This window comes from Hyla sarda, chromosome 1 (assembly GCF_029499605.1).
Source record: "Hyla sarda isolate aHylSar1 chromosome 1, aHylSar1.hap1, whole genome shotgun sequence".
In the NCBI taxonomy this organism is placed as follows: domain Eukaryota; kingdom Metazoa; phylum Chordata; class Amphibia; order Anura; family Hylidae; genus Hyla; species Hyla sarda.
In genome coordinates, this window is record NC_079189.1 from 215,840,861 (window position 1) to 215,867,827 (window position 26,967).

General features: G+C 44.5%; 2 protein-coding genes across 5 annotated transcripts in view; one reads left to right on the top strand and one right to left on the bottom strand.

Annotated features, from left to right (window-relative positions):
* The window catches only part of SCARB2 (scavenger receptor class B member 2), a 61,172-nt gene extending 34,941 nt beyond the window's left edge, over nt 1-26,231 (bottom strand). Inside the window, exons 1-4 of one of the 2 annotated variants that reach the window (XM_056568709.1) lie at nt 26,095-26,231; nt 17,780-17,937; nt 10,612-10,759; nt 5,692-5,892 (exon numbers count right to left, since the gene is read on the bottom strand). In XM_056568709.1, the coding sequence (XP_056424684.1) occupies nt 5,692-5,892; nt 10,612-10,759; nt 17,780-17,937; nt 26,095-26,127 (540 nt within the window). In that variant the 5' untranslated portion in view covers nt 26,128-26,231. Of the gene's footprint in view, nt 1-5,691; nt 5,893-10,611; nt 10,760-17,779; nt 17,938-21,829; nt 22,306-26,094 lie in introns of those variants that run through there. The other variant, XM_056568708.1, reaches the window with a different exon arrangement.
* NUP54 (nucleoporin 54) overlaps nt 26,074-26,967 on the top strand; it is a 34,495-nt gene continuing 33,601 nt past the window's right edge. For 2 of the 3 annotated variants that reach the window (XM_056568704.1, XM_056568706.1), the window contains exon 1: nt 26,076-26,211. In XM_056568704.1, coding sequence (XP_056424679.1) covers nt 26,166-26,211 — 46 coding nt within the window. In that variant the 5' untranslated portion in view covers nt 26,076-26,165. Of the gene's footprint in view, nt 26,212-26,967 lie in introns of all 3 variants that reach the window. The other variant, XM_056568707.1, reaches the window with a different exon arrangement.

Here is a 26,967-nt window from a genome sequence, read left to right on the forward strand (position 1 = left end):
TCATGGTCTACATCGTGTGCTACTACCGTACCCCAAATTTCCTATGAATGAGCATGAGGTTGCCCCCCGCAGTAGAGCCTATGACGGAACCCACCCACAATTTGGACATACGATTCAGCTCCTCTGCCATCAGATGTGCTTCCTGGAGCATAGCAACGTCAGGACGCAGTCTTTTCAAATGGCGCAGGATCTGGGTCCACTTGTTGGGCGAGCGAAGGCCTTTCACGTTCCAGGAGATGAGGCGCATGGCTGATGAGTAAAGAGTAAGAACACTAGAGCAGAGGAGGAGAGAAAGAAGAGGGGGGAAGGAAGAAAGAGAGGGGGGGAGAGGGGAAATAAATAAATAAAAAAAACTCTCACTAACCAACAAGTCACTCACACAAGACAGTCCACTCACACCGTTGTTGTTAGGAACCTTCCCCAGGGAGCGCTATGAATAAATTGCCCCAAGTTAAACAAACCAGGCCCACCAAAAACAATCACTGTGCCAAACAGACAAACACGTTGTGCACATAGACTATCAAAGAGCGCCTCGCACCGTGTTATAGACTTCACTTTTATCTATCATGGAGCAGAGCACAGCCCCCGGCGTATCAAACTCACAAAAAAAAAAAAAAAAGGTAACGGGCATACCCCATGAACCAAACCCCCCTCCCGACTTAATTCAAACACCCATTCACGCCCCCTCACCCCCAACCCACATGTGAATAACAGAAAGTTCAACAAAGAGTCCAAGGGGATCACATTGGGAGAGATTCCCCGCCCAAAGTTCGCTTGAGGTACCACGGGCTGTATCAGGTAGGCTGCAGAAATACCACAGCCCACGTTAGTATCTGAAGTGTGGAGGCAGAATAGGCCCACTATAAGCAGCCGGTCAAGTCACCGTCGTCACCCAGGGGTATCAAAAGTTTTCATACTGAGAGCCTTGGCGTCTCGGAGAACGGGATGGGGATTTTTCAGAGGGATGTCCCTGAGCCCCTCGCGTACGCCCGGTTTCCGCAGGGCTATGTAAAGCAGCCTCCGCAGCCGTGGGGCTATTAAAGACAGATGAGGAGTCATCATTATTAAAAACACGTAGTATGGCCGGGTATTGCAGTTGAAATTTGATCTTGCGATAAAACAGTTCGGAACATACGCTACTGAAAGCCCTGCGCCTCCTAGCCACAGGAGCTGAAAAATCCTCAAATATAAGCACTGGACAGTCCCGAATCAACAGTGGAGCAGAGCGTTTGCGGAACGCCCTCAGTATAGACTGGTGGTCATTGTAATCCAGAACCTTAAAGATGACCTGACGCAGCCGGTTTTGCTGACCAGATGGAATTGGTCGCACCGCATCCCCCCTGCTCCCCGGGTCAGGGCCCAGTCTGTGCGCTCACTCAACACGGCAGTGGTGATCAAGTCCCAGAGCCTCAGTCAGCTCTATTTCGCAAATATAGTGTAGATCAGTGGCAGGAAGGTGTTCAGAGAGACCGACAATCCGTAAATTGTTCCGCCTTGAGCGGTTTTCAAGATCATCTAACTTGGCCCATAGAGGCTAGCATTCTCCTGCATTAGATCCGCTACTTGGTTAGATAAATCAGAGTGACCATTTTGCAAAAGTGGTAACATCAGTCCTGAGACCGGACACGGTTGCATTAGTTTGAGAGAGATCACGCCTGAGTAAGTCAAAGGAGGCTTGCAATGTAGCTTCAAGCGATTTTTGAATATCGGGAACCACCTGCGCCATAATCTGCGCCGCTAGGGATTTAAAGTCAAAAGGTGTGGGATGGACAGTAGCAGGGGGGAGAGCAGTCAGACCCCCATTCACCCCCTCAAGCAGGTTCTTAGGTGCTGGGATATTGGAAGGCATCAGGGCTGGGAGAGAAGTAGTTTCAACTAAGTCCCTGGGTAGGGGAGGGGTAGAGCTTCCTCCAGACGCCATTGCAGTGGCGATTATAGTGACAGCAGCCACAGGGGGAGAGGCTGGCCCCTGAGCAGACCCACTGACCTGTAAAGTCTGTGCCCCTGGAGGAGGAGAGGAGAGGAGTCCGCCGGGTGTCTGAGTGGTAGGTCCCGGCAGGTGTCCGTAGGTGAATTGAGCGAGCCGCTGCTTTGCCTGTTGCGATGCAGTCGCGGGCCCACGTGGTGGCGCCGCGCGTGATGAAGAGGTCGGGCGGGCAGACGTGGAAGGAGGAGAGGGGTCTGCCGGGTGTCTGGCAGGTAGGCTTCGGCTGGTGCCCGTAGGCGTACTTAGTAAGCCGCTGCTTAGGTGTCCGTGCCGCGGCTGCGGACCAACGTGGTGCTACCGCCGCGCGCGGTGAAGAGGCCGGGCGGTCTGATACTGGAGCCGGGAGTTGCGGTGGCTGCGGAGCAGGTAACGCTCCATGCAGGGTCACCAACTGGTGAGATCGGTGTCCGGATGGTGGGGCCAACGTAGGGTAAGCAGGATACCGGCAGAGAATACCGTTCAGGGCTGGGGGATGCAGGAGCTCCTTTAGCTGCGTCCCTCCATGATAGCGCCGGAACCAGAAGTCTTTGTTGCAGTTTTAATGGCAGGCATGCACAAGTCCACCAAATGAACAAAATGACCTCACAAAACCATTTCTCACCTTGTAAAGCAGGTTTCTTGAGAAACCCTGAAAGTGGTCTATGTTTGCGGATTTTTTTCAACCATTGCATTGTAATTTTGCAGATTTTTAAAAATTACAAATTATAAATCAATAACCACTGCATGCAAAGTGGCCGGGAAAGACAAGTCTTCAGAAATCACTTATATTGTAATATTGTAAAAATATATATATATATATGCAAAAAAATATGCAAATGCTAAATATATCTTGGAAGACCACTTCAGATAAGCCATCACATAATTTTCACTATTTTGACATCCATGTGTGCTGATGCAGGGGCATATGTCGTACATTATATGTTTAAGTAAATTAAATATGGTACCTCTTACTGAATCTGCTCAGGGCACTAAAATGTTATAAAGAAGCAGGGTGCTACGATGCTGCCTAAACCAATACATGCTTTTCCAATGGATACTGCAATGCATACATGAAAAAGCGCATTCTGCTTAGGGGTTCAATCTCAATAGGAGAATGCTAAATTTATAGTAACGTGACCACTGTTTTTGATGCACCAAAACACCAATACATTGATCCAATACTAAATACTTTTAGTATACAGCTCCATAGTTACCGTACATAGTTCATAAGGTTGAAAAAGACCAGAGTCCATCAAGTTCAACCTATATCCCTAATGAGTCCCTACTGAGTTGATCCAGAGGAAGGCAAAAACCCTCATACTAGAGGTAAAAATTTCTTCCCGACTCCAAATATGGCATCAGAATAAATCACTGAATCACTGTTCTGTCCCTACAAATCTAGTATACATGTAGACATATAGTGCATTTGAAAATGTTTCAGACCCTTTCACTTTTTTGACATTTTATTATGTTGAGGCCTTAAAATCAAATAAATCACTGGACTTCTTGTTACTAATCCAATAAGCAACTGTTATGCCGAGCGCTCCTGGTCCCTGCTCCTCCCCGGAGCGCTCGCGGTGTTCTTCTGTCTGCAGCGCCCCGGTCAGACCCGCTGACCGGGAGCGCTGCACTGTTACTGCCAGCGGGGATGCGATCCGCGTAGCCCGCGGGTCGCATCCCAATCGTCTCACCTGTCCCATACCCCTGCTGTCATGTCCCGGCGCGCGCGCACCAGCTCTCTGAAATTTAAAGGGCCAGTGCACCACTAATTGGTGCCTGGCCCAATCAGTTGTAATCACCCTAATTAGCTTCCATCTGCTCCATGTGTATAAAAACCCACTTCCCCTTCCTGTCCTTGCCGGATCTTGTTGCCTAGTGCCCTGTGAAAGCTTTATAGTGTGTTCCAAGCCTGTGTACCCAGACCCTCTGCTCTTGCCCCTGACTACGAACCTCGCTGCCTGCCCTGACCTTCTGCTACGTCTGACCTCGCCTCCGTCTAGTCCTTGTGTACCGCGTCTGTCTCAGCTGTCAGTGAGGTTGAGTCACTATCGGGTGGAACGACCTGGGGGTTACCTGCCGCTGCAAGTCCATCCTACTTTGCGGCGGGCTCTGCTGAAAACCAGTAACCTCTTAGACTCCGTTCCCCTGGTAGGGCCCACGCCATCACCTCACTGACACAGAGGCCTCCAGTGTCCTCTCCGCATACCAGTCCGGATCCTGACAGCAACACTATCCTCAGACCTCCTCAGCTGTTCTCAGGCAAATAACATACTGTTTAACTGCTCAGTAAATAGACATAAGCCCCACTAAAGGTTTAGTGTCTTATTAAAAGGTAAAACAAATTGTGTAATGCACCACCCTTCCAATAAAGTATAGGTGAGTCAGAAAATACAATACATAAGGAAACAAATCCAAAAACATAGGTTAACTCTTTAGCTGCACATTTTACATGCGTTCATACCTCTCGGCTCTGTTCACACAGTGTGATTATTGCAAAATGTCTGGCCAGAAAATCATCAGTTGGCGTTTGGACTAGGGATCGACCGATTATCGGTTTGGCCGATATTATCGACGATTTTGGACGTTATCGGTATCGGCAATTACCTTGCCGATAATCCGATAATGCAGCGCCCCCACCACACCGCGCCACACCCCCCCACTGCGCCACACAGCACCGCACCCCCCACCCCAACGCACCACACCGCCCCGGCTGCTGCCCCATTGCCTCCCCCATCTCCAGTTTTATAAAAACCTGTTCCCAGGGCCCAGGGTCCATGCTATTTCTGGCTCCTGCGCAGCGCACTGACGAGTGACGTTCTCAACACGACGTCACCATCATTGCGCACAGTGACAGTTCAGGAGGACGGTGTTGGAGACAGAAGTAGAGCGGACCCCGGGAACAGGTAATTATAAAACCGGGAATGGGGGAGGCAATGGGGCAGCGGCGGTGGTCTCTGGGCGGAGCAGTGCAGGGGGGGAGTTTGGTGGTTATGCGGTGCGCCAGGTGGTGTCGCCTGGAGGGATAAATAGCCGTTAACTTATACCGGAATATCGATATAAGTTATCGGCTATCGGCCCTAACCTCCACAGAATATCGGTATCGGCCCTAAAAAAACGATATCGGTCTATCCCTAGCTTGGACCGCTTGAAAATGCGCCATCTTCCACATTAAAATTTTTCTGCCAGATTCCGGTTGGAAATTCCACCGTGTGAACAAGGCCTTAGTGGGAATGAACTAGACAAAGACCAATCAATGGGTAAGGACCATTAGGCATCCCCCATTAAAAGGATATTGGTGGATCTGTACGATGGGGTACATGTCACTAGTGGGTTGTCCCCTTTAAAAGTGGCCAATGAAATTAATGAATTAAATTTAAAAAGTATGTGCTGCCCTGCTGCTGACCCCCTACCCTACTTTCTGGTGACATCTGGCTGCTCCCCCAACCACTGCGATGAATGGCCTCCTGCATTTCCTCCCGAGAGGAACCAGGCACAGTCAGAGTAAAAGTGGCTGGGGATTGCTGTCAGGTGAGTACAGACTTTTTTTTTTTGCCCAGGGAGGCCGCAAAGAAATAGCTAGACAACCCTGTTACTAAGGAACCTCTCCAAAGAGTCTCTAAAAAACTGAGGTTACAATGTTCTTTTTCTAAAGCTTCCCCTAATTCATTTGATTGTTTGACTTTACACTGCATTTAAATGCATTTCCACCAATCTTTAAAACTTACATTGTAGAAGAGGCCGAACATGTTACTAATACTTGGTACTAAAGTATGTACCAAAGAAAGTACAGGATCCTTGTAACCCCACAGCAGTTCATGGACCGACCTTGTAAGAAATATTCCTTCTTTGTACGTCTTCAAAACTCCACTGACTATTGGTTTTATGTATTGAAAATACTTATTGTTTTTGGAAATTTCCAGCAGGGTCTGAAATGAAGAGGTTAACAATGCAGATAACGGTTAGTATTTCTACATTTTTTAACAATTTCATTACAATTAAAACTTTATTTAGTTTTTACTAGGACACAAATCCACAATTTAAGAACCACTAAAAACATTACTACACCTATATTTCTTAAAGGGGTTATCCAGGGCCAGAAAAACAGCATCACTCCTGTCATTAGGTACGATTGCTCAGTTCCAGTGAAGTGAATGGTGCCAAGTTGTAATACCACACACAACCTAAAGACAAATGTGCTGCTCTTTTTGTAAGCAATTTTGCTCAGCATACATACCTACTGAGGAAAGGGCCGTGTTCTGCTTGTAAGAGCCCTGAAACGCGTCTAGGTGTATGATTTTAGCACCAATATTTTACTTACCTCTGAAGGACTGATTGTGGGTCAAACCAGCAATACCATCTAAGTCTACACATCCAGGCGGCGTTGCCAAGCGCCTGAGACATCACACGCCATCAGGATACCACGAGGTCTGCACCGCTAAGATTCCAACTGCAGCGAAAGATCACGGGAGCGGCTATTATTCACACTGGTCTGTGGCAGACAGACCGCCGCGGTGACGCATGCCAGCATCTTTTCACTACCCGAGATTTGCGGACCTCATCAGTTGTCCTCAGGTGACGTTACAGTGGGACTCTATTCAAGCTGGTAAATATTAACCCACCCATTCCTTTCAGTATATCAGGATTCTATATCAGTTACGGGACTTTAATACATCTCTGGTTTTCCAGTTACCGGACTATTGAAAGTGACATATTTTATTATATTTTTTTATATATTTTTTATATTTTATATTATTTTTTTGTAGAAATATCGGTGTTTATATATTGCAAGTGTATGTCTAAGTAAATCTATTTCTTCTCCTCGGCACAAGGGCCCTGTGCAACGAGGCTAAGTTACATCAATTAAAATTTAATATATTTTTTATAAAATTGTATCCTATATTTGAAGCACGATCCAGCTATTTATTTGTATTATTTTTCATCCATGTATCAGGTAACTGGTACTAGTCTTGAGGGGTTGGTTATTGTTTGAAAGAATTGTATATTACTTCTATTAAAAAAAATCCCAATCCTTCTAGTACTTATCAACACCTGTATAATACACAGGAAGTTCTTTTCTTTTTGAATTTCCTTTCTGCCTGACCACAGTGCTCTCTGCTGACACCTCTGTCAATGTCAGGAACTGTCCAGAGCAGGAGCAAATTCTCATAGCAAACCTCTCTTGCTCTGGACAGTTCCTGAAGTGGACAGATGTGTCAGCAGAGAGCACTGTGGTCAGACAGAAAAGAAATTCAAAAAGAAAAGAACTTCCTGTGTATTATACAGCAGTTGATAAGTACTGGAAGGATTGGGATTTTTTAATAGAAGTAATTTACAAATCTGTATAACTTTCAGGCACCAGTTGATTTAAAAGAAAATGTTTTCCAGTGGAGTACCCCTGTAACAAAAAAATTCTGATAATACAATTTTACAATAACTATATAAAAGTGGGCGGGGCAATGCATTTTCGGTTTTTGGCCAAGCACAGCCTAAATTTTCTGTTTCGGATAAAAATTTCCCTTTCGGTGCACCCCTAATTGATGACACACTCCTCACTACATGCTCCTGCAGCCTCTGTGTGTGTGTCTCTCTCTCTGTCTTATTGTACAGCTAACTCCATCCCCTGCTACCATCTCTACAGACTTCTATGGGCAGCATGTAACTTTATCCTTCAGTGAGCTCACAGACCTTCTTGTCTCTCAACATGGACTTAAAGCATTTTTTTAGAGTAGTATTTGAGACTTCTTCTCGCACTATGCCGGTCCTGTCTGCTGCCTCTGTTTACTTCTATTGATGACATTCTCTCCCTGCTCTCCTGATGACGTTCTGAACACACTGGACCCAATCACATGTCTCGGCAGAAGTCTGCACAAGGCCAGTGACTCCAGTGTTAGGCTGCAGTGTGTCTGGGATGTTATCAGGTCAGCAAGTCATCCAGGGAAGCAAAGAGAATCAGGAGAGAGGACCAGAGCAGCATCGCTGGGCTTAGCAAGCAGAATACAGAATTGTATAGCCTACTACTGTGTTTTGCTATTTTAGAACCCTAGCAGTCTCTCGTTTTCTTAAAGACATCCTGGACAACCACTTTAACGTTATGAAGATGCTGTGAATGCAAGGCATTGCAGAAGTTCTGTAACACATTTTGAGGGAGGAATGCTCCAAGCGGTCTTATTTGCAACTGAAAGAAAGGTTTAGTGGAGGTGACTGCTGATAAAGGGGGAACTACTGATTACTAAACTCAATAACAGGGTTATAGTGCAGGTGAACCGGCTAAAATAAGGTATCAATTACCCGGATCGGTGGTCCGGTTCCAGATATACCCATTGTATAAACCAGCATAGCTAATCTGGAAATGGCTGGCTTTGTGCAGTGGATGCACCACCCAGTATACCCTGCCGCCATCCCCTATGCACCCATATGCCCGCCCACCACATGAATATTCATGTGACCCCTTCGTCCATGTGTGCACTAAGTTGGCGGGCATATCGGGGCAGAGGGGAAGAAGGCAGGAATGCTGGGTCCCACCTTTATTGCGCAAAGCTGGCTAATACTACAGGTACCGTATATACTCGAGTATAAGCCGACCCGAATATAAGCCGAGGCCCCTAATTTCACCCCAAAAACCCAGGAAAAATTATTGACTCGACTATAAGCCTAGGGTGGGAAATACATCATCCCCCCCTCGTCATCATCCAGACCCCCATTATCATCACCCTGTCATCATCCAGACCCCCATCATCATCACCCTGTCATCATCCAGACCCCCATCATCATCACCCTGTCATCATCCAGACCCCCATCATTATCACCCTGTCATCATCCCCCTCGTCATCATCCCCCCCCCTTCATCATCACCGCCTGTCAATCCCTTCAATCAGTGATCTTCAACCTGCGGACCTCCAGATGTTGCAAAACTACAACTCCCAGCATGCCCGGACAGCCATCGGCTATCCGAGCATGCTGAGAGTTGTAGTTTTGAAACATCTGGAGGTCCGCAGGTTGAAGACCACTGCGGCCTTCGTCATCACCCAGACGGCGCACAGGGACGTTCATGCGCAGGGACGTCCCTGTGTGTCGTCATCAAGGCAACGTCACTAGTCCGCGGCCTGGAGCGGAGAAGAGGGCCTCCCGGTGAAGATGGACAGCCCTGCAGCATAGATGGCCCGGACCAGCTCACCCTTCCTTCCCACCGAGGGGAGGTGAGTAGAAAATTAAGGGGGGGGGGGGGTCTGGATGATGACGAAGGCCGCAGTGGTCTTCAACCTGCGGACCTCCAGATGTTTCAAAACCACAACTCCCAGCATGCCCGGACAGCCGATGGCTGTCCGGGCATGCTGGGAGTTGTAGTTTTCCAACACTCGGAGGTCTGCAGGTTGAAGACCACTGAGAAGGGATTGACAGTCGGAGAGTTCACTCGAGTATAAGCCGAGGGGGGTGTTTTTGGTGCTGAAAAACTCGGCTTATATTCGAGTATATACGGTATCTCGGAAACCGGACTGCGGATCCAAGTATGGGGATACCTCATTGTAATCCGTTTTGCTATAACCCTATGTATTGGGTTTAGTGCGGGTGAACCTGCTTTCAGTTTCCCTTTTATGTGCGCTATGTAAGTCATTGGGTAAGTGGTTGACTGTACTCATGTTCACATACAGCCACATTTTTTGTACAGCCATGAAAATAATTGATATGTTACTTATATACTTATTTTTTACAGCCGGGTTTTATACACGGCTGTAAAAAACATATGGACATATTGGCCCAGATTTATCAAACTGTGTGAGAGAAAAAATAGAGTGATCTTCCCCCAGCAACCAATCACAGCTCAACTTTCACTTTACCAGAGCTCGTTACCTGAGCTGTGATTGGTTGTTGTGGGAAAATCCCTCTATTTTTTTCTCACACAGTTTGATAAATCTGGACCATTGTGTGCACAACCACTTTCCCATATACTTACATGGAGCACATTAGTGTTAAAAATGCAGACACATTTTTTGCAAACAAAATACGCCTGAAAAAAAAATAAAAATACTGTGTGAATCTAGCCTAAGGGAAATTAACTCAACATGTACTTAGTTCCTATTGATCGTGTGCACAGCAACCAATCTGAGCACAAAAATCTGCAGTGTTAGGGTGCGTTCACACGCTCTTTGTTTTTGCAGGTTTTCCGCTGCGTATTTGAAAGGCTCTTCCCGGCTGTCCATAGCAGATTGTCCGCGGCGGAATTTACGCTGCGGAAAATCCACCGCAGTCCCTACTGACTTCAATGGGGCTTGCGGCGGATTTTCCGCAGCATAAATTCCTCCGTGGAAAATCTGCTGCGGATAGCCGAGTAGAGCCCGCACCCTTTCAAATACGCAGTGGAAAACCCGCAAAAACAAAGAGCGTGTGAACGCACCTTAAAGCATGGAGTGACAGAACAGCAGACCATGTTACTGATAATACAGGTGGTGTGTATTTGAAAACCTCAGGCTTTCTATGCTTCTTTGACTACCAAATGGCTATAATCCTACTGACTATTGCTATGCCCTAATGGAGAAGAACTAAAAAGTAGCCAGCACTGAACAAAATAAATAGCAAGTAAAAATTGGTCATGTGGCTGGGACTGAAATATAGTTTATTAGACATGAATAGGATACAATATAACTTACCACAATAGGAATATTTACTGTCCGTATTAAGTCTACCTCTGGGTTTCCCACAGATTTATCAGGTTCAAAAATGTAAGTCTTGGGATTAACAGCAGAAACTTCAGTACCATTCTCAAGAAAATCTACATCCTCCTTAGGTCGATATTCCCTACAAATAAGTAATAAAATGTATAACATAACAATGTATTTTAAAAAAGATCCCCTGGATATCGTAAGTAGGATTAAACACATAATAACAACAAGTTCTATAGTTTTTGGTATTACAGGCTCATTATTAGACTCATATAGAGTATTTAGGAATTGTGTCTGGAATTGTCCCCATAAATTCTTCTGCAGGACGCCACAAATTACGTCTTGCACATGATCACAATATTTTCATGCTGTTTCCTTGTCTAATTTTTCCACAATGAGGTCAAAGGGGTAAAACAGAAAAAAAAATGTAATACTCGGTGCAATTTAAATCTGGTCAATGTTATCACCGGAAAAAGAAATTGGGAGCTACTTGGTGTGCCAATGACACAGCAGAGCCACATGGATTCTGAGGACAATCGCGAAATATCTATTTTCTCTATTTGCTTTAATTTAAAGTGCACTTATCAGCAGCTAAACAGGGGTAAAAATAAGCCTATGCCTAGATAGGGCTTCTCATCATGATTTTGGGCATACCTTTTTATCTCCATAGTCCCCTCCAGCTCCGACATAGAAGCCTTTTTATAATATATAATTATGTCTCAAGTGCCCAGGAGGCGTTTCCCACCACAACATAACAAAACTGATAGAACATTACATAACTGAGAGAACATATGTTTTATTTACATCCTGTGGTGGGGGTGTTCCTAATGAAGCTCCACAGGAAGAAGTCACAGGGTGTTAGTTCTGGCGATCATGAAGACCAACATTGGTGAATCATTGTCTCCAGCATGGCTGTTAATTCAGGTATCATCAAATATCCAAATGGAGGTGCACCATCTGACAAAACATAGTATATCTGTGGCATAAGCCATTCCTTTAAAGAGTACCTGTCATCAAACCATATTTTCTAAACGTACTCAGATTATATTGTGTGAGCTCCCGGCAGGAGAAAGTGAGCATTCCCCAGCAGGCACAACATCACTGCCTGGGAGAGCTGTGTCCCACCCTGCCCTGCACGCACTTCCTGAATTTGGTCTACTGCCAAGCTGGGAAGAGACCATATTAACTATTTGACTTGTGCAGGGAACAGAACAGAGCCACCTAGTGGATGTTTTTTCAATCACATTGAAAAGATATAAAGGTTGAGCATTTTAACAGCAAGTAAATAGCAAAGTGTCATATAGTTACATAAGAAACCATATATTTAAAAAATGAGTTTGGTGACAGGTACTCTTTAACATGTCCAAGTAGGAAAGGTCTGTAACAGTGTCCTTGGCAAAAAAAGAAGGGGTGTAGATTTTGCACCTGCTTATTGCATATGAGTCCTTCATGTGCTCAATAAAGGGATATGTTTTTTCTGAGCCCCAAATTATAATGTTGTGGTAAATTACCTTTCCACTAAAGGAGAAAGGTCACCTCATTGCTAAACACCAGCCTGTCAGTGTATTCGTTTTCTTCCAATCGGCCCAGAAAGTCAATACAAAAATCACATCGTTTTAGTTTGTTGTATGGTTGCACCTCCTATAGATGAAATCTATAGGAAATTAGATGCTTTTTGCACCATAGGCTTACTGTGCTGTATTTGGTTGCTATGGGCAACAGAGGAAGTTTTGCTTTGATTTGCAGTCACTGGCCATTGACCACTGACGTAACTTTAACTACAGGTCTTTATTTTTGCATCATCCTTTTAAATCATCCTCTATTATATTAAGTATTAGCTTTATGTTCTCTCTCAGAAGGGATTGTATGGTTTAGAAAACCATATTTCAAATACACTTGTTAGAATTCTGAGTTAATAGCCAGTGGAGAGTACTTACAAAGAGCATCTCTTATTCTAGATGACCTGGTTAAATATATGTCAAATATATTACATTGACGGCTCAATAAAGTTTTTTTTTTCCAGGGGGGCGGGGTTGTTTAAAATGAGTCATGGTGCCTCAAAAATAAACAATAATATATACTCACCTGCCCGATCCACTCTTCTGGTAGTCCCTGTCTCCGATAGGGCTCACAATCTAAATTCCACAGTAACCTATTCAGTGTAAAAGGAAACCTAGTATAGGAGTGTACCCAGGGGAAACCCCTGCCTACATGTACCGAATATTCACAAATGGAGAGACCTCGAGATACATCACATCACTTTAATAGCATACAAATATGCAGAAATCCCTACTCAGAATTACCTCCTGATTAAATGTGTGAGGAACTGAACACACTAAGTATATTTCAACCTATTGTTGAGTAAACATTATTCCCTAGAAATGCTATAAAGTGTATTTTAATAATATTTAGTGTGAACCCATAACAATTGCAAACATGGTGTTTCATTTTTATTTTTACTACATCCATGCCCCCCCATCATGCTGAATGTGCCACATCATACAAATGTCTGTTCTGTGTGGAGATGAGTACCAGAAACTGGTGATTCTTAATACATGTGTCGGCGACTCTTCCTGGCATTTGCTCAGAAAAGAGAACAAGTTCCATGAAGTTCTCCTAAAAGTCAATGAAGGTACAACATAGTAATCTGACCCTATGGCTATTTCCACATTGCGTAAAGCAGTGTACAGCCAAGTCCCGAAGCATGTGTTACAAGGACCCACCAATCCCCATATACCCAACAGAGGCCAAAAGTGTGTAATTTTAGCCTACATTCCGCAGTTATGCAGCAAGGTCTGCTGGATGGTATAGAACTATTCCATTGAGCTAGACCCTGTAAAGATGTACACCTGTAAGACGTCTTTTTACTATGGGTACCAATTATTTTTTTTTCTAAGAGCCAAGGAACATGCTCTCAAATCACCCAAAGTGAAAGAAAAAGTCCAAAACGTGTTACACTAAAAAAATGTGCACAAAGGATGCTGTCTATCGCAAGCCCTTCTCCAACAGGAGAGAGGCCCCCAACAAACCTTACCCTTCACCTCTGGACCAAAAGGTACCAGCAAGGTTCCAGGTTCGATGTCCCTTTTCGCCGAAGCTACTAAGGGACCACAAATGCTCCCGGCATCCCCCTCGGCGTTAGCCAAAGTATCTGCCTGCAGAGCCGTAAACGGTCAATACCCTGCCCATGCAGGAATACCCAGGGTTTTTGTAGGGAGGTGCGGAACCTGATGGCCACACACACCTCCCCTAGACTGCCAGGAGGGACACCCAGAAGGGCTACCGCATTCTAACAAATCCTGTGGACACACAACACGCAAAAAGTGACAGAATGAACAAAAAGAAATAAATAAGTAAATGTGTGCAGGTTTACTGCCCAGACATTCGGACGGATCTATAAAAATTTCTCCGATCCTAGCCAGAAGGCCGGGAATCAAGAGGTGAGTGCCACAAGGTGTAAAGATATGGTGAAAGTGCTTCCACTCAGTGAGCCCATCCTCTAAGTGAGTTTCGGCACCTCAGGTTCACCACTCCCCGAGGCACAAAAAGTACCTCGGCTCTAGACCCTCTCAGCCTCATGGCGAGACCCGAAGGAAGCAGGTCACATCAGGGCAGCTGTTGAGCTGAGTCCATCAAAAACCAGCCCCGGAACGCCCCATTACACCCTCCATGCAGCACCCGTCCTCACCAGTCATACATCGGTGGTGTCTGATCCACTGATAAAACTGATAAAAAAAAGATACTACACTTGATCTTGAAAAAAGTAGACGAAGTCCAGCACAGTATCAGAGCAATACATGTTGATTTATTCAGCAATCAGCCAACATGGAGAACAGGTGACGCGTTTCGGCCACGGTAAGTAGCCTTAGTCATACGCAGATTGCACAATTACAAGTCCATAAAAAGTTTGTCATGACATCTGGGAGATTAGGTGGTCAGATCCTTCATTTTACACAAGTTGTCAACTTTCTGTATCCATTTTTTCGAAGTAGCAGCCTGGATGTCTCCACAGAGCCGGAATATAGGCTCTGGCAACGTCAACAAGGTGCCTCAGGATAGATAAACGGTGAAGTAGGAAAAAGATTGTATATACAGGATATGAAAATCTATGCAAGATCTTTATATTCTCCTAATTTCACAATTTGGCATTCTCATAAGATATGTAAAATATTAATCAATTAAAAGGGGTTATTTCTATTATTACGGTATCTAGAAATACATCCTCTGTCCATATGCCTTATTACTGATCACCCTAGGGGCTACATTATGACAGGGGTTGTCTCTAATGTATGTCCTGATGACTGGGAACTCATATAGTGGATACAGAGCCAATTTGTAGGGTAGCCAGATTTAAGTGGATGTGATATTTGGAACAAAGACTTACTATCTAATACTTTGAGTGATCTACTGTACTAAATACTTATAACCCTAGAAGTTTAGGGTAGTAAAGGGGATAATTTCAACTCCCTTGGTTGTTTAGGTACTGAAGGGGGTCAGTGGAAAAATACCTGGTGGTCCAAGGTAGTAATGAAAACATTTAAAATACATTAAGGGGCTATTTTATATTGTCCTCTTTTAGGTCTCCTTTTAAGTCCAAAATTAAATGGGCACTTGTCAAAATTAAAACCTTTTTATAAGTTTTTCATCTTGTAAAACATTAACCTTTTCCATATTCTTCATAAAAAATGTTATCTCCTTTTTCTAAAAATCATAGTTACATAGTTAGTATGGTTGAAAAAAGACAAAAGTTCATCAAGTTCAACCATGGAATTGAAGGCAAGGGGTATGGTGGGATGAAGGGGAAGGGATGTGATTATGTGTCCTCATACCATCCAGAACCTAATCCTGTCTGGCTGCAGCATCATCTTTGTCCCAGCTGTAGCACAGGCTGGGACAAAGTCCAGTAAGTGAGGGTAGAACTAGCGCTCCTCTGTGCTCACCCCTGTCCTGTGTGAAAACATAGAGGAGGGGGTTACAGAGCAGCCTGCAGTGACTGGATTAAGTGATCCAGAACAGCACAGACGACTCAGGAAGAAAGTGAATGCATAGTGAGTGAGGGTGGGCTCAGTATGTGCCTCGGCAGTGGATGTCAGCATGAGTAAGCAGCAGTACAGATGGATTTGTGAGCCAAATATAGAAGCTAGTATATGTAGGGGGAGAAAAAAAGAACAGATATGGTGCTAATATAGTGCCAGTTATCCGTGGATAACGAATGTATGGTTGCAAGAGTCAAGAGCCTGCTCACTTTTAGGTGTTGCGCTAGTTTCAGGCACAACACTGATGAAAGCTTTGAGCAGGTGTCTTTTAGCAGGTACGCCAAGAGCAGCTGGCCATCGGTCCCATCGGAGACGGTGGGTAGGATAATGTTGCAGATTTGGGAGGACCTGAGGAAGGAGGGAGCCCCTCCGAAACGCGTTGTCTAACTGAGCACCAATACTTTTTATGAATATAATAAAAAGTTATCACTATATCTCTGCACCCTCTCCGACTGCTGTTTAACCCCGCCGGTGTAGCGCTTCAGCGCCGAAGTTGTCATCCACGGGAAGGTTTAGGAAACCCGTGCCAGGATTCCAACCTCCCACATCTGCAACATTAAATATAGAAGCTAGACACATAAAAAAGGCATGTAAAGAATCTGCATGACCTAGTGAGTAACATATATAAGCATACTGCTTTAAGCAACTTATCTAAACAGAAAAGCAATGAAAATGAGTGTGTAGACAAAGGAATAAATAATTCATTCTGATTATTCCCAAAGGTGGCATATGAAACCATTGGGATTCCTTTGTTATAACCTGGGCATAAAGCTTTCTTCACTTATCAGTGAGCTATTTTTACATAGCCTCCAATTATATCGTTTTCTTCTGTGTAATGTAATTACTATGATATCCAGTAACTGCTTGGAGTATAGCTACAGACTACTAACCCCAAGGAAGAAACAAAATACACAAATCATTTCACACAAGCTATCTAAAAGTACTTTACAGGAGTTGTCCCTTTATGACAACTCCTGTCCGTATACCATTTATGAGAATGGGGTGGTATGAAAAACGGGTAGGAGGGGTTGGCACATAATTTCAGGTCACAATGATACAGTAAACAGAGATCAGTAAGCAGCTTTTCCATTGAGCCGACTAGAATTACTCATAATATTGTAGACCTATGGACCTGTAAACACACGCTCTAAAGTTCAAGTAAATGTGCTATGAGCAGATAAAGTACAGGTTACTACTCGCCAAGTACTTAAGAAACGTTTGGGTGTAGGGTTAAGGACTATGGTGGAGGGTGGAGAAATAGATATCTATTATAATCAAGAAGAATTAACATAGAACAAAAACACCATCATGTAGTATCTCACAAGATACATATTGTAAATACTGTAGATATGAAAGGTGCTTGGAAATAATTAAATGGTACTCCACCGCTGGACAAGTTATCCCCTATCCAAAGGATAGGGAATATAACATGTCTGATTACGGGTTCCCGCCGCGATCTCTACCTTGGCTCCCCAGTTATCCGGGGCACGGAGCGAACTCTGCTCCGTGCCGGATGACTGGCGATCACAGCCACCATGCCCCCTCCATTCATGTCTATGGGAGGATGCGTAACGGCTGTGCACTAGACGTCATGCCCCCTCCCAAAGACATGAATGGAGGGTGGCTTGAAGTCACAATAGCCCCAGGCTTCCATGACCGTTACGCTGCAGCGCCAGCAGCCGGTCCCCCTGCAATCAGACATGTCCCAGCAGCCGGTCCCCCCGTGATCAGACATGTTATCCCCTAGCAAGAATTTGCGGACCTAAGTTTTAGATCTCCTTCAACTACAACAGCTCATATAATCACTATGGCCCTCACTCAATACATGCTAAAAAAAATAAAAAATAAAAAGATAAACAAAATTAATAGCTGGAAATAGTGAGATTTGCATCAGTAAATGTTATTATTATTATAGTACCACAGACACAACATCTCTTCCTAGCTATGTTTGGACTGTTGAAAACTATGAACACCTTCCCAACCAATATTTAATATATTTTTGTTATCTGCTGAATCGGCACTGTGTCCCTTTATTGTCATAATTGATGGGGTTTCTAAGGTAGTAATATCAATAATTCAACATATGTTGTCTTTCTGCATTTTGATGTTAGCACACTTACCGATATGTATAAGGCCCAATTTCATCGACCACAGGCTTCTCTCCATCCAGGACCTCTAGTGGGTTAGTTACATTAAAAAAATAGAATTGCATGTAGATTGGAGGAGGGGGATTGAGCCAGTCATGGTAGACCTCTGTCCCATTCTTTAATATTGTAGCCTAGGATAGAATTTACAGAATATTTACAAGATGCATCATAACTGTAACTAATAACAAAATAACAGTATGACCTATAGACAGCGACTTAAAAGGTCATACATCCTCAGTGAGATTTTTAATGAGTAGTATGAAGCCAAAGAGAATATATCACATCTTTTATAGCCATGTCCTTATTTAAATGAGTTTTTCAGGAAATTAAAGGGGTTGTCTGGGAAGCAGAAATAGTATTAGCTCTTTTGCTTCCTGGGACGTCTCAGATGTATACCGCCCAAGACAAGAGGTGGCAGGTATCAAGTTGTGATCATCACGAAACCAAGCCTGTATGCGGTGTCCAATAGCTGAACAATGTTGCTGTAGCATCGCCAAGATCATACATCTATTTTATACTGCTTATACCAGTGATTTTTCCACATCTCATTTTAGAAGTGTGCCGAGGGGACGAGAGTGGAGCACTGGGGAGCAAAAGAGGGAATACACTTTCCGCTCCCCTTTACCATTAATGGTCTTTCCACAGTGCATGATTGGCAGGGTGGTTACACCCAGCACCTATGCTGATCAGCTGTTTGGCAGAGCTGCACTGAAGTAACCTGGTGCGACCATTACACAATGGTTGAGAATGTAATCAAATGTAGTTGGGCACCTTCATACAGATCTTGAGGTGATGATATATGTTCCATGTATTCTATCTTTAAAGTTCCATGAATCCCTGTGTCATGCACCCCCTCAGGGTATAAGTTTTACCCAATTTGTTCTTTTGTGCAAAAAAGACACTTGAGATGTGGTCATTTGGTGTAATTTACTATTCAGCACTTCCTTCTACAGTTGTCTAAAATCGTCAGTTTCACAATATAAGTTGTGAATAGGCTTTTCACGTGACCTTACATGAATAGGGAGTGTGGTCATCCATTTCCTGCAGAACATGTTACTAGGCAATGACCCAAACATATTCAGGCACTGCCAAGCCAGCAAAGTTCTTTACATGGGCAATGTCAGATTCAAAAACTTTTTATATGTTGTACAGTTTGGCAAAACTTTAACCTTTCTAATATACTTTATCATTTTTTTTCCTTTTTATAGAAATCATGGCTTCTAAAAATAAAGACCACTAGTGGTCCACATACCATCCAAATGTTGGCAACAACCCGAGTAATCCATGTATACAAAGAAAACAAAAAAATAAGCTCAGAAATTAAAGGGGTATTCCAGCCAAATACATCTTATCCCCTATCCAAAGGATGCGGGTGCTGCACAGCACAGAGATCGCGGGAGATCTCAGATCCCAACGGGCCCTCCCCCGCGATCAGACATCTTATCCTTGATAACCCCTTGGCCGGATAACCCCTTTAAATCTGATTGGACAATCCATAGGGGGCATGAGCCCTTACTGCAACCCAGTTCCTATTCCTTTCTGCATCAAGAATGGACTTGCCACTTTATCCTTTCCCCAAAACACATATTTACACATAAACTCTATGTATCTCACAGATTCTTCATGAATTTTTTGTGGAATCCGTGATGGAACACATGCGGAATTTAAACCATGTGAACATACCATAAGCACTTTTTAAGCCTACAAAACATCATTAGGTATTTGAATATGGAAACCTATGAAAGGAATGGAGTGTTTTTTGACTCTGCATATACATTTTTTTCTTTGTACAAAGAAGAGTTATTTGATCTGACAATACGTACTGTGAATTTGTTAAGGCCATCCATTAGGAACTATGACTGTTCACTCAGGGCCCATTCTGCCTATAGGCAAAATAGCACCATCTTGATGGGGGCACTGCTCTGCATGCTGCAAGATAGTTAGTAGCTCAACCGAAGCCCCCGCCCAGCCAGCACCACCGTGTCACCCCAGTAGTAAGGTAATTACATGTTGAGAAGGTTTGTTACAGTGTGTCACACTAGTAAGGTGATTACATGATGATGAGGTTTGTTACAATGTGCCACCCCAGTAGTAAGGTGATTACATGAGGAGGAGGTCTGTTACAGTGTGTCACCCCAGTAGTAAGGTGATTACATGATGATGAGGTTTGTTACAATGTGTCACCCCAGTAGTAAGGTGATTACATGAGGAGGAGGTCTGTTACAGTGTGTCACCCCAGTAGTAAGGTGATTACATGAGGAGGAGGTCTGTTACAGTGTGTCACCCCAATAGTAAGGTGATTATATAACGAGGAGGTCTGTTACAGTGTGTCACCTCAGTAGTACGGTGGGGCATGTCAAAGGGCGGAGTCAATGGGCAGGGTCAAGGGGTGGCAAAATTAGCTTTCGCCTAGGGTGACAAAAATCCTTGCACTAGCTCTGTGTATACTTCCAGTGAATAAAGATTTGTCCTGGTCATGTGAGGGACATAGGTGCATGGCTGTACATTGCTCTGATAACTGGATGAGAATCAGTCCCTTGACCAGAACTTTATCCATTGAAAGTTAACAGTAATGCCTTGTGAGGTGGATTGTGATTGGATTTTGATCTGGAGTCCACATAAAACTGCATGAAATCCACATCCCATTGATTTTAATTAAAAAACATCTTCACAGGTCACAGATGTTTTTTGATCCATTTCCTTCCTGCATGCAATAAACAGGTCAGTGTAGAGTTGGTCCTGCTCCTATCTTTGACTTGGGGTAAAATGAAAAAGACCTTCTACTCACCTGCCCCAATCACCACACTAACACTCTCAGTCTCTGGTCCTCTTGCCTTATTCCCGGGGTGCTGGTAATGCACAATCTACACATTAACTGCCCCATTGGCCGCAGCAGTGTTTTGCCTAAGTCAGTGATTGACTGTGTGGGGCAGTTCATGTGGGGATTGTGTTTCATCAGTAACTAGAAAGAAGCTGAGAGGAACAGGGACCAGGAACACTTGCACGGTGTTGCAGGGGATCAGGGCAGATGAATATAGGCTCTTTTTTTTAGTTCATAGAAGCTTTATTGAAAGACAAATATATAAATGTAAAGAACTACACATGGTTCAGCATATAATCTGGTACAAAATGATATAGCAAAACAATCAAAAGTAACACAACTAGAATTTCACATGGAAGCATGGATTTTCCAGATCTAAAAGAACACAGTACTCAGGTTTATGATAGAAGAGATTTAAGGCCATGTCCACACACTGTTAAAAAAATAATTATATTTTAAGCTTATTATGGACAAAAAAATGTCCACAAAAACAAAATTCTGCCTTTTTTCCAGAATTGCCTGAAAAAAGTTCTGTAAATAGCATACAGCCCTTTTTACTATGTGTGAACATGGTTTAACAGAAATAATGAAAACAACATTCGGCACAAAGTCTAGCAGTCAGATCAACAATTATGTGGAATAGAAAGGTTACACAGTATTCCACAAAGTTTTTTTTTAGGTTTTTTTTTTTTTTACCCCAAACCTGTATACATTTAGACCCTGATAACTTATTTAGATTAAAATGTGCAGAATAATTTACAAAAAATTCTTATTGTGCTTCACCAGAAAGCCATGTAAAAGAGAAGTGAGTTCAATGTGTTGTTTAAGTTTGGGCACCCCCTGCCCCACCACAGATCCTAAACCCAGTGGGTTTGGGCACACCATGGTAACCACACCTGGGGCACCTGTGCATCTTGGGCTTCCCAATTGCTTGGCCAGTGCGGAAAGAAGCCACTTGGTCAACCAGATGAAAGATTCAGAAAGTAAACTAGGTGTATAATGTACCTGTTCATTACCATAAGAACATATACAACACAGGCGCACATCTGTAGCTGTATAGGGAAACCAAGAACTCCCCAACTTGTTTCACTGATAGTGGAGAGCTATGGAACACTGAAGAACCTTTCTACATTTTGGGGTTCCCATAGGGGCACCTCTAATATAAAGCAGCTCGCCCCTCACCATATATGATAGATACTGACCTTCTTGACCTGTCCCTCCACTATGCCCATGAAGGTGTGCGCCAGCAGCAGCACAATACTGGCGATGAGCAGCAGCAGTGACAGGGCACCGCAGGTGTACATTGTCCAGCGCGCCATGCCCAGCACAATCACCAGCCTCCCAGAGGGCAGCCAAGGCTGATCCCGGCGGGGGGGGACACACCCGGATAAGTATAAGGAGAGATCACCGGGGGTCAGTGCGCTCTCCTCCGGCCGGTGTGCACGGTGCTTTGTCAGGACTGGCCCGTCCTAGTGTCTGCGCTGTTTACAGGCTGCAGATAGCCTCTTGGTGACGCCTCGTATATGTAGCAGTGTCCGCCCAGCCCCAGTGTTTGCTGACAGGCGCTTCTCCAGCATTCTGCCAGCTCCGAGGAGTTTCGTTTCCCACTCGAAGGGATCACTCTCTCTCCCACCCTCATGTCGCAGCTCAATGACGACTACTATACAGAATAGAATAAGGCTTTATCCTGGAGGGAATGATAGAAGACACTGGCGAGTTCAGGGGTCACCCGAAAAACAGTCTGCAACCCCCAATAACAATGCCCCCAGTGTCAGTCAGGATCCCCTGTTCACAGCTGCTGACTGTTATCCAGAATGTCCTCCAGTGGGAGCCAGAGCCCCCCAACCACAGCACCTGGCTGCCATCTAGAATGCCCCCAATGTCTGACAGAATCCACCAAATTAACCCCTTAAGGACCAAGCCCATTTTCACCTTAAATGGGCACTGTCACCAACTTTATTTTTTGATATGTTGTACTACTTATGTACTACAACATATCTCTAATATACTTTTATTATTTCTTTTTTAATTAAAATTGTTTAATTTACATTTGAAAAACGGCCACTCGGGGTCTCCCTCCTAGTCACACCAGGCTACGGTCCTTTTTCATTCAGCCTGCGCTCGCTCCCTGCCTGTCAATCAGACAGGCAGGGAGCGAGTGCATTGGCTCCCCGGCCCCGGCGCCGCCTCCGCCTCATCGCCGCCGCTGTCCCTGCACGCCCGCTGCCAGACTCTGCAGTAAGTGTAATGGGGGGGGGGGGGGGGGGGGTGTTGTGATGGAGGGAACAGGGTATGGCGCAGGGGGGAGGGGGGGAGACGGAGGGGACGGGCTAGCGCCGCATGTAACTAATAGTTTATCTACACAGGGTGCCTCCAGCTGTTTCAATACTACAACTCCCAGCATGCCGTGACAGCCAATAGATGTCAGGGCAAGCTGGGAGTTGTAGTGATGAAACAGCTGGAGGCACCCTGTGTAGATGAAATAAGGGCGGAAGTCCCCCCCAGCAGGCATCAGTGACGTGGTGCCTGCTGGGGAAGTCTGTCTGGTAGTGAGCACACTGCCAGGCAGACAAAAGGCATTTTTAATATAGTAAAAATAAAAATTAAAAGCAGGGAGGGGGTTAGGGATAGATTGGCAATAGGCAGGGACAGAAAAAAAAATAGGATGGTGGGAGCAACCCTTTAAGGACCAGGCCAATTTTATTTTTGCGTTTTTGTTTTTTCCTCCTCGCCTCCTCAAATCCACAAATCATTTATATTTCCATCTACAGACCCATATAAGGGCTTGTTTTTTGTGTGACCAATTGTATTTTGTAATGAAACCTCTCATTTTACCATAAAATGTACGGCGAACCCACAATTTTGCACATTTTGGAGGGTTTCAATTTCACACTATACACTTTACGGAAAAAATTACATGTTCTTTATTCTGTGGGTCAATATGATTAAAATGATACCCATGGCTAGATACTTTTATATTTTTGTACCGCTTAAAAAAAATCTAAAACTTTTAGTACAAAATCAGTAATATAATATCAAAATATTTTGACTTTAGTGTGCCACCTATAACTTTTTCATTTTTCCATATATAGGGCGGTATGAGGGCTCATTTTTTGCGCCGTCATCTGTACTTTTTATCGATACCACATTTGCATATATACAACTTTTATATAATTTTTTGTCATTTTTTTAAAATAAAATGTGACAAAAAAGCTGCATTTTTTTGACTTTTTTAAATTTACGTTTACGCCGTTCACCGTACAGGATCATTAACATTATATTTTGATAGGTTGGACATTTATGCATGCAGCGATACCAAATATGTTTCTTAAAAAAAATTACACTTTTTGGGGGTAAAATGGGAAAAACTTACAATTTTCATTTTTATTGGGGGAGGGGATTTTTCACTTTTTTTTTCACTTTTTATTTTTACATTTTTCAACTTTTTTTTTACACTTTTTATGTGCCCATAAGGGACTATCTACAGCAATCCTTTGATTGCTAATACTGTTCAGTGCTATGTATAGGACATAGCACCGATCAGTATTATCAGTCATCTTCTGCTCTGGTCTGCTCGATCTCAGACCAGAGCAGGAGACACCTGGAGACGGACGGAGGCAGGTGAGGGGACCTCCGTCCACCATTACAGATGATGGGATTGCTGCGGCAGCGCTGCGGGTGATCGATCATCTATTATATCGTGTGCACTGCCGCAGATGCCGTGATCTGTACAGATCACGGCATCTGAGGGGTTAATGGCGGACATCCGCTCGATCGCGGATGTCGGCCATTACCGGCGGGTATGTCCGCCATTACCGGCGGGTATGCTCGCGACCATACACAGGACGTAAATGTACGTCCTGGTGCGCGAAGTACCGCCACACCAGGACGTACATTTACATCTGTAGTCGTTAAGGGGTTAAATGCAATCCATAATGCCCCCCTCCTCCCCAGTGTGAGACAGTATCCCCCAACCACAACCCTTGATTACCAGCCAGAATGTCAATGGTGCCCCCAAGGACAAGCCCAATGCATCTCCATTGACAGCAAAAAGGTGCCCCCTTCTACCATACACAGCTTCAGATCCTTTTTGCCAGATATGATGTTCCCCTCAATGGAGCCAAAATGCTGTTGTGGATAAAGGAAAAGATGAACAAGAAACACTGTGACCATCATTGTAATGTTTTTTTTTTGTTTTTTTGTTTATGTTTTAAACAATACTGCAGTTTTTTTTATTAGCCAAAGCTGTCAGTGAATAAAAAAAGGAAATATTAAAGGGGTTCTCTGTCCCTAAACATCTTATCCCCTATCCAAAAGATGACGAATGACCACAGCCATCATGTCCCATCCATTCATGTCCAAGCTATGTTGAACAAGCTCCAAGCTTCTGTGTTCAGAACATCACGGTGAAGGGGGGGGGGGGGGGGGTCACAGCGGCTGGACCTCCCGTGATCGGACATCTTATCCCCTATCCAAAGACTATTAAAGGGGTAGTCCAGGAAACAGAACTTTTTAGACACGTATCCCCTATCTACAGGATAGGGTATAAGTGTTTGATTGTGAGGGTCTGACCACTGGTGCCCCCGCAATCTCCTGTACAGGGTCCCCTAGCTACTTATGCATCCTCGGTGCACTAAGGCCCCAATCTTCCTAGACAGAAACAAGTGACGGTCTGCTCAGCCAATTACCGGCCACGGCAATGTCCCCCTTTGCCTGTGATTGGCTGAGCAGGCTGTCCCTTACGTCTGTCCAGGAAGGGGGGCCCTGAGTGCGCCAAGGACGCATAAGTAGCCGGGCCCCATAATGGAGATAGCGGGGGTTCTCCGCTATAGCGGGGATAAGTGTCTAGAAAGTTCAGTTCCCTGGGGTACCCCTTTAAAGGGAACCTGTCAGGCCCCTGTGTGCACATACTGGCTCCAGATACAAAGAATAATATTCTGATGCTGTTCTCCTATGTTACGTGCAATGCTATAGCGAGTGCAGATGTGTGGTATGCCTTATTGCAGTAATTCCCGACCAGGGTGCCTTCAGCTGTTACAAAACTACAGCTCCCAGCATGCCCGGACAGTCGAAGGCTGTCCGGGCATGCTGGGAGTTGTAGTTTTGCAACAGCTGGAAGCACACTGGTTTGGGAAACACTGTCCTATTGTAATACACAGGCCAATGTTTCCCTCTCCGGGCATGCTGGGAGTTGTAGTTTTGCAACAGCTGGTTGGAAAACACTGACATAGGACTTGTTACAGCACTAGTATCTGCTTTTGTGAACAGAGCTTTGCACTAAACTTATACATTCCCCTTGTACATTAGAATACCGCCAGTGACAAAGCTGAACAACCCAGCCTATAGCAGCTGTCAATTCCCTCTGCCCTTTTTCAATATGGCAAACAAGCGTGGTGACGTTTAACGTGAATGGTCGGGGTCACGTTTCCTGCGTGACCTACGTGCGCATGCGCAATGCCTAGCCTACCTCCCGTTGTGTGAAGCGCGATTTTAACGTCATATTTAGGCTCCTGAGCTGCTGTGTGGCCCACCAGTATCATGGCGTTTAATTTCGGAAGCGCGACCGGGGCCACAGCCACCCAGGGTAAGAGAGAGGAGAAAAACGCGGTGTGACGGTTTGTGTGTCCTGGGAACATTTCTCTGTGTGCGGTCCTGGTTACTGCATCTTCTACGGTTACTTAGTCCTCGCGTTTTCCGTTTCTCCTATCTACATGTGGAGCCAAAGTGTCACGTGACAGGGGTCCTGTTGGCTTATCAGTGATGTCCCCATTACTGGTTACAGTGTACCCGTCACTTAACTGAACCCTATCTGGCAGGGGTTTGTGTCACTATGCCATGCTATGCTATGCTATGCTATGTTATGTAGTGGTTTTATTCTGTAAATTTTATCTTTTATTTTTTTACATTTTGTCTTTCCAAAGGTGTCGGTTTTGACCAGGCATGCACGCGTGGACAATCTGTGAGCCTATTAGACACTGTGCAATTCAGCTTGTGACATAGGAGCAGAGAGGTGCTGTGGCTCCGTGGCATGCCTCTCTGACCCTGCGGGATGCACAGAATAATTTTTTCACAGAATAAAGCCCCACACTACATAAAAAGTATGGTTGACATGGGGACACTAACCCTGCTAGACTGAGCGGGTAGTTTTACAGGATTCAGTTAAAGGTACTCCACTGCTTTAAAGGGGTTATCCAGAAAAAACTTTTTATATACCGTATATACTCGAGTATAAGCCGACCCGAATATAAGCCGAGGCCCCTAATTTCACCCCAAAATCCCAGGAAAAGTTATTGACTCGAGTATAAGCCTAGGGTGGGAAATACATCATCCCCCTGTCATC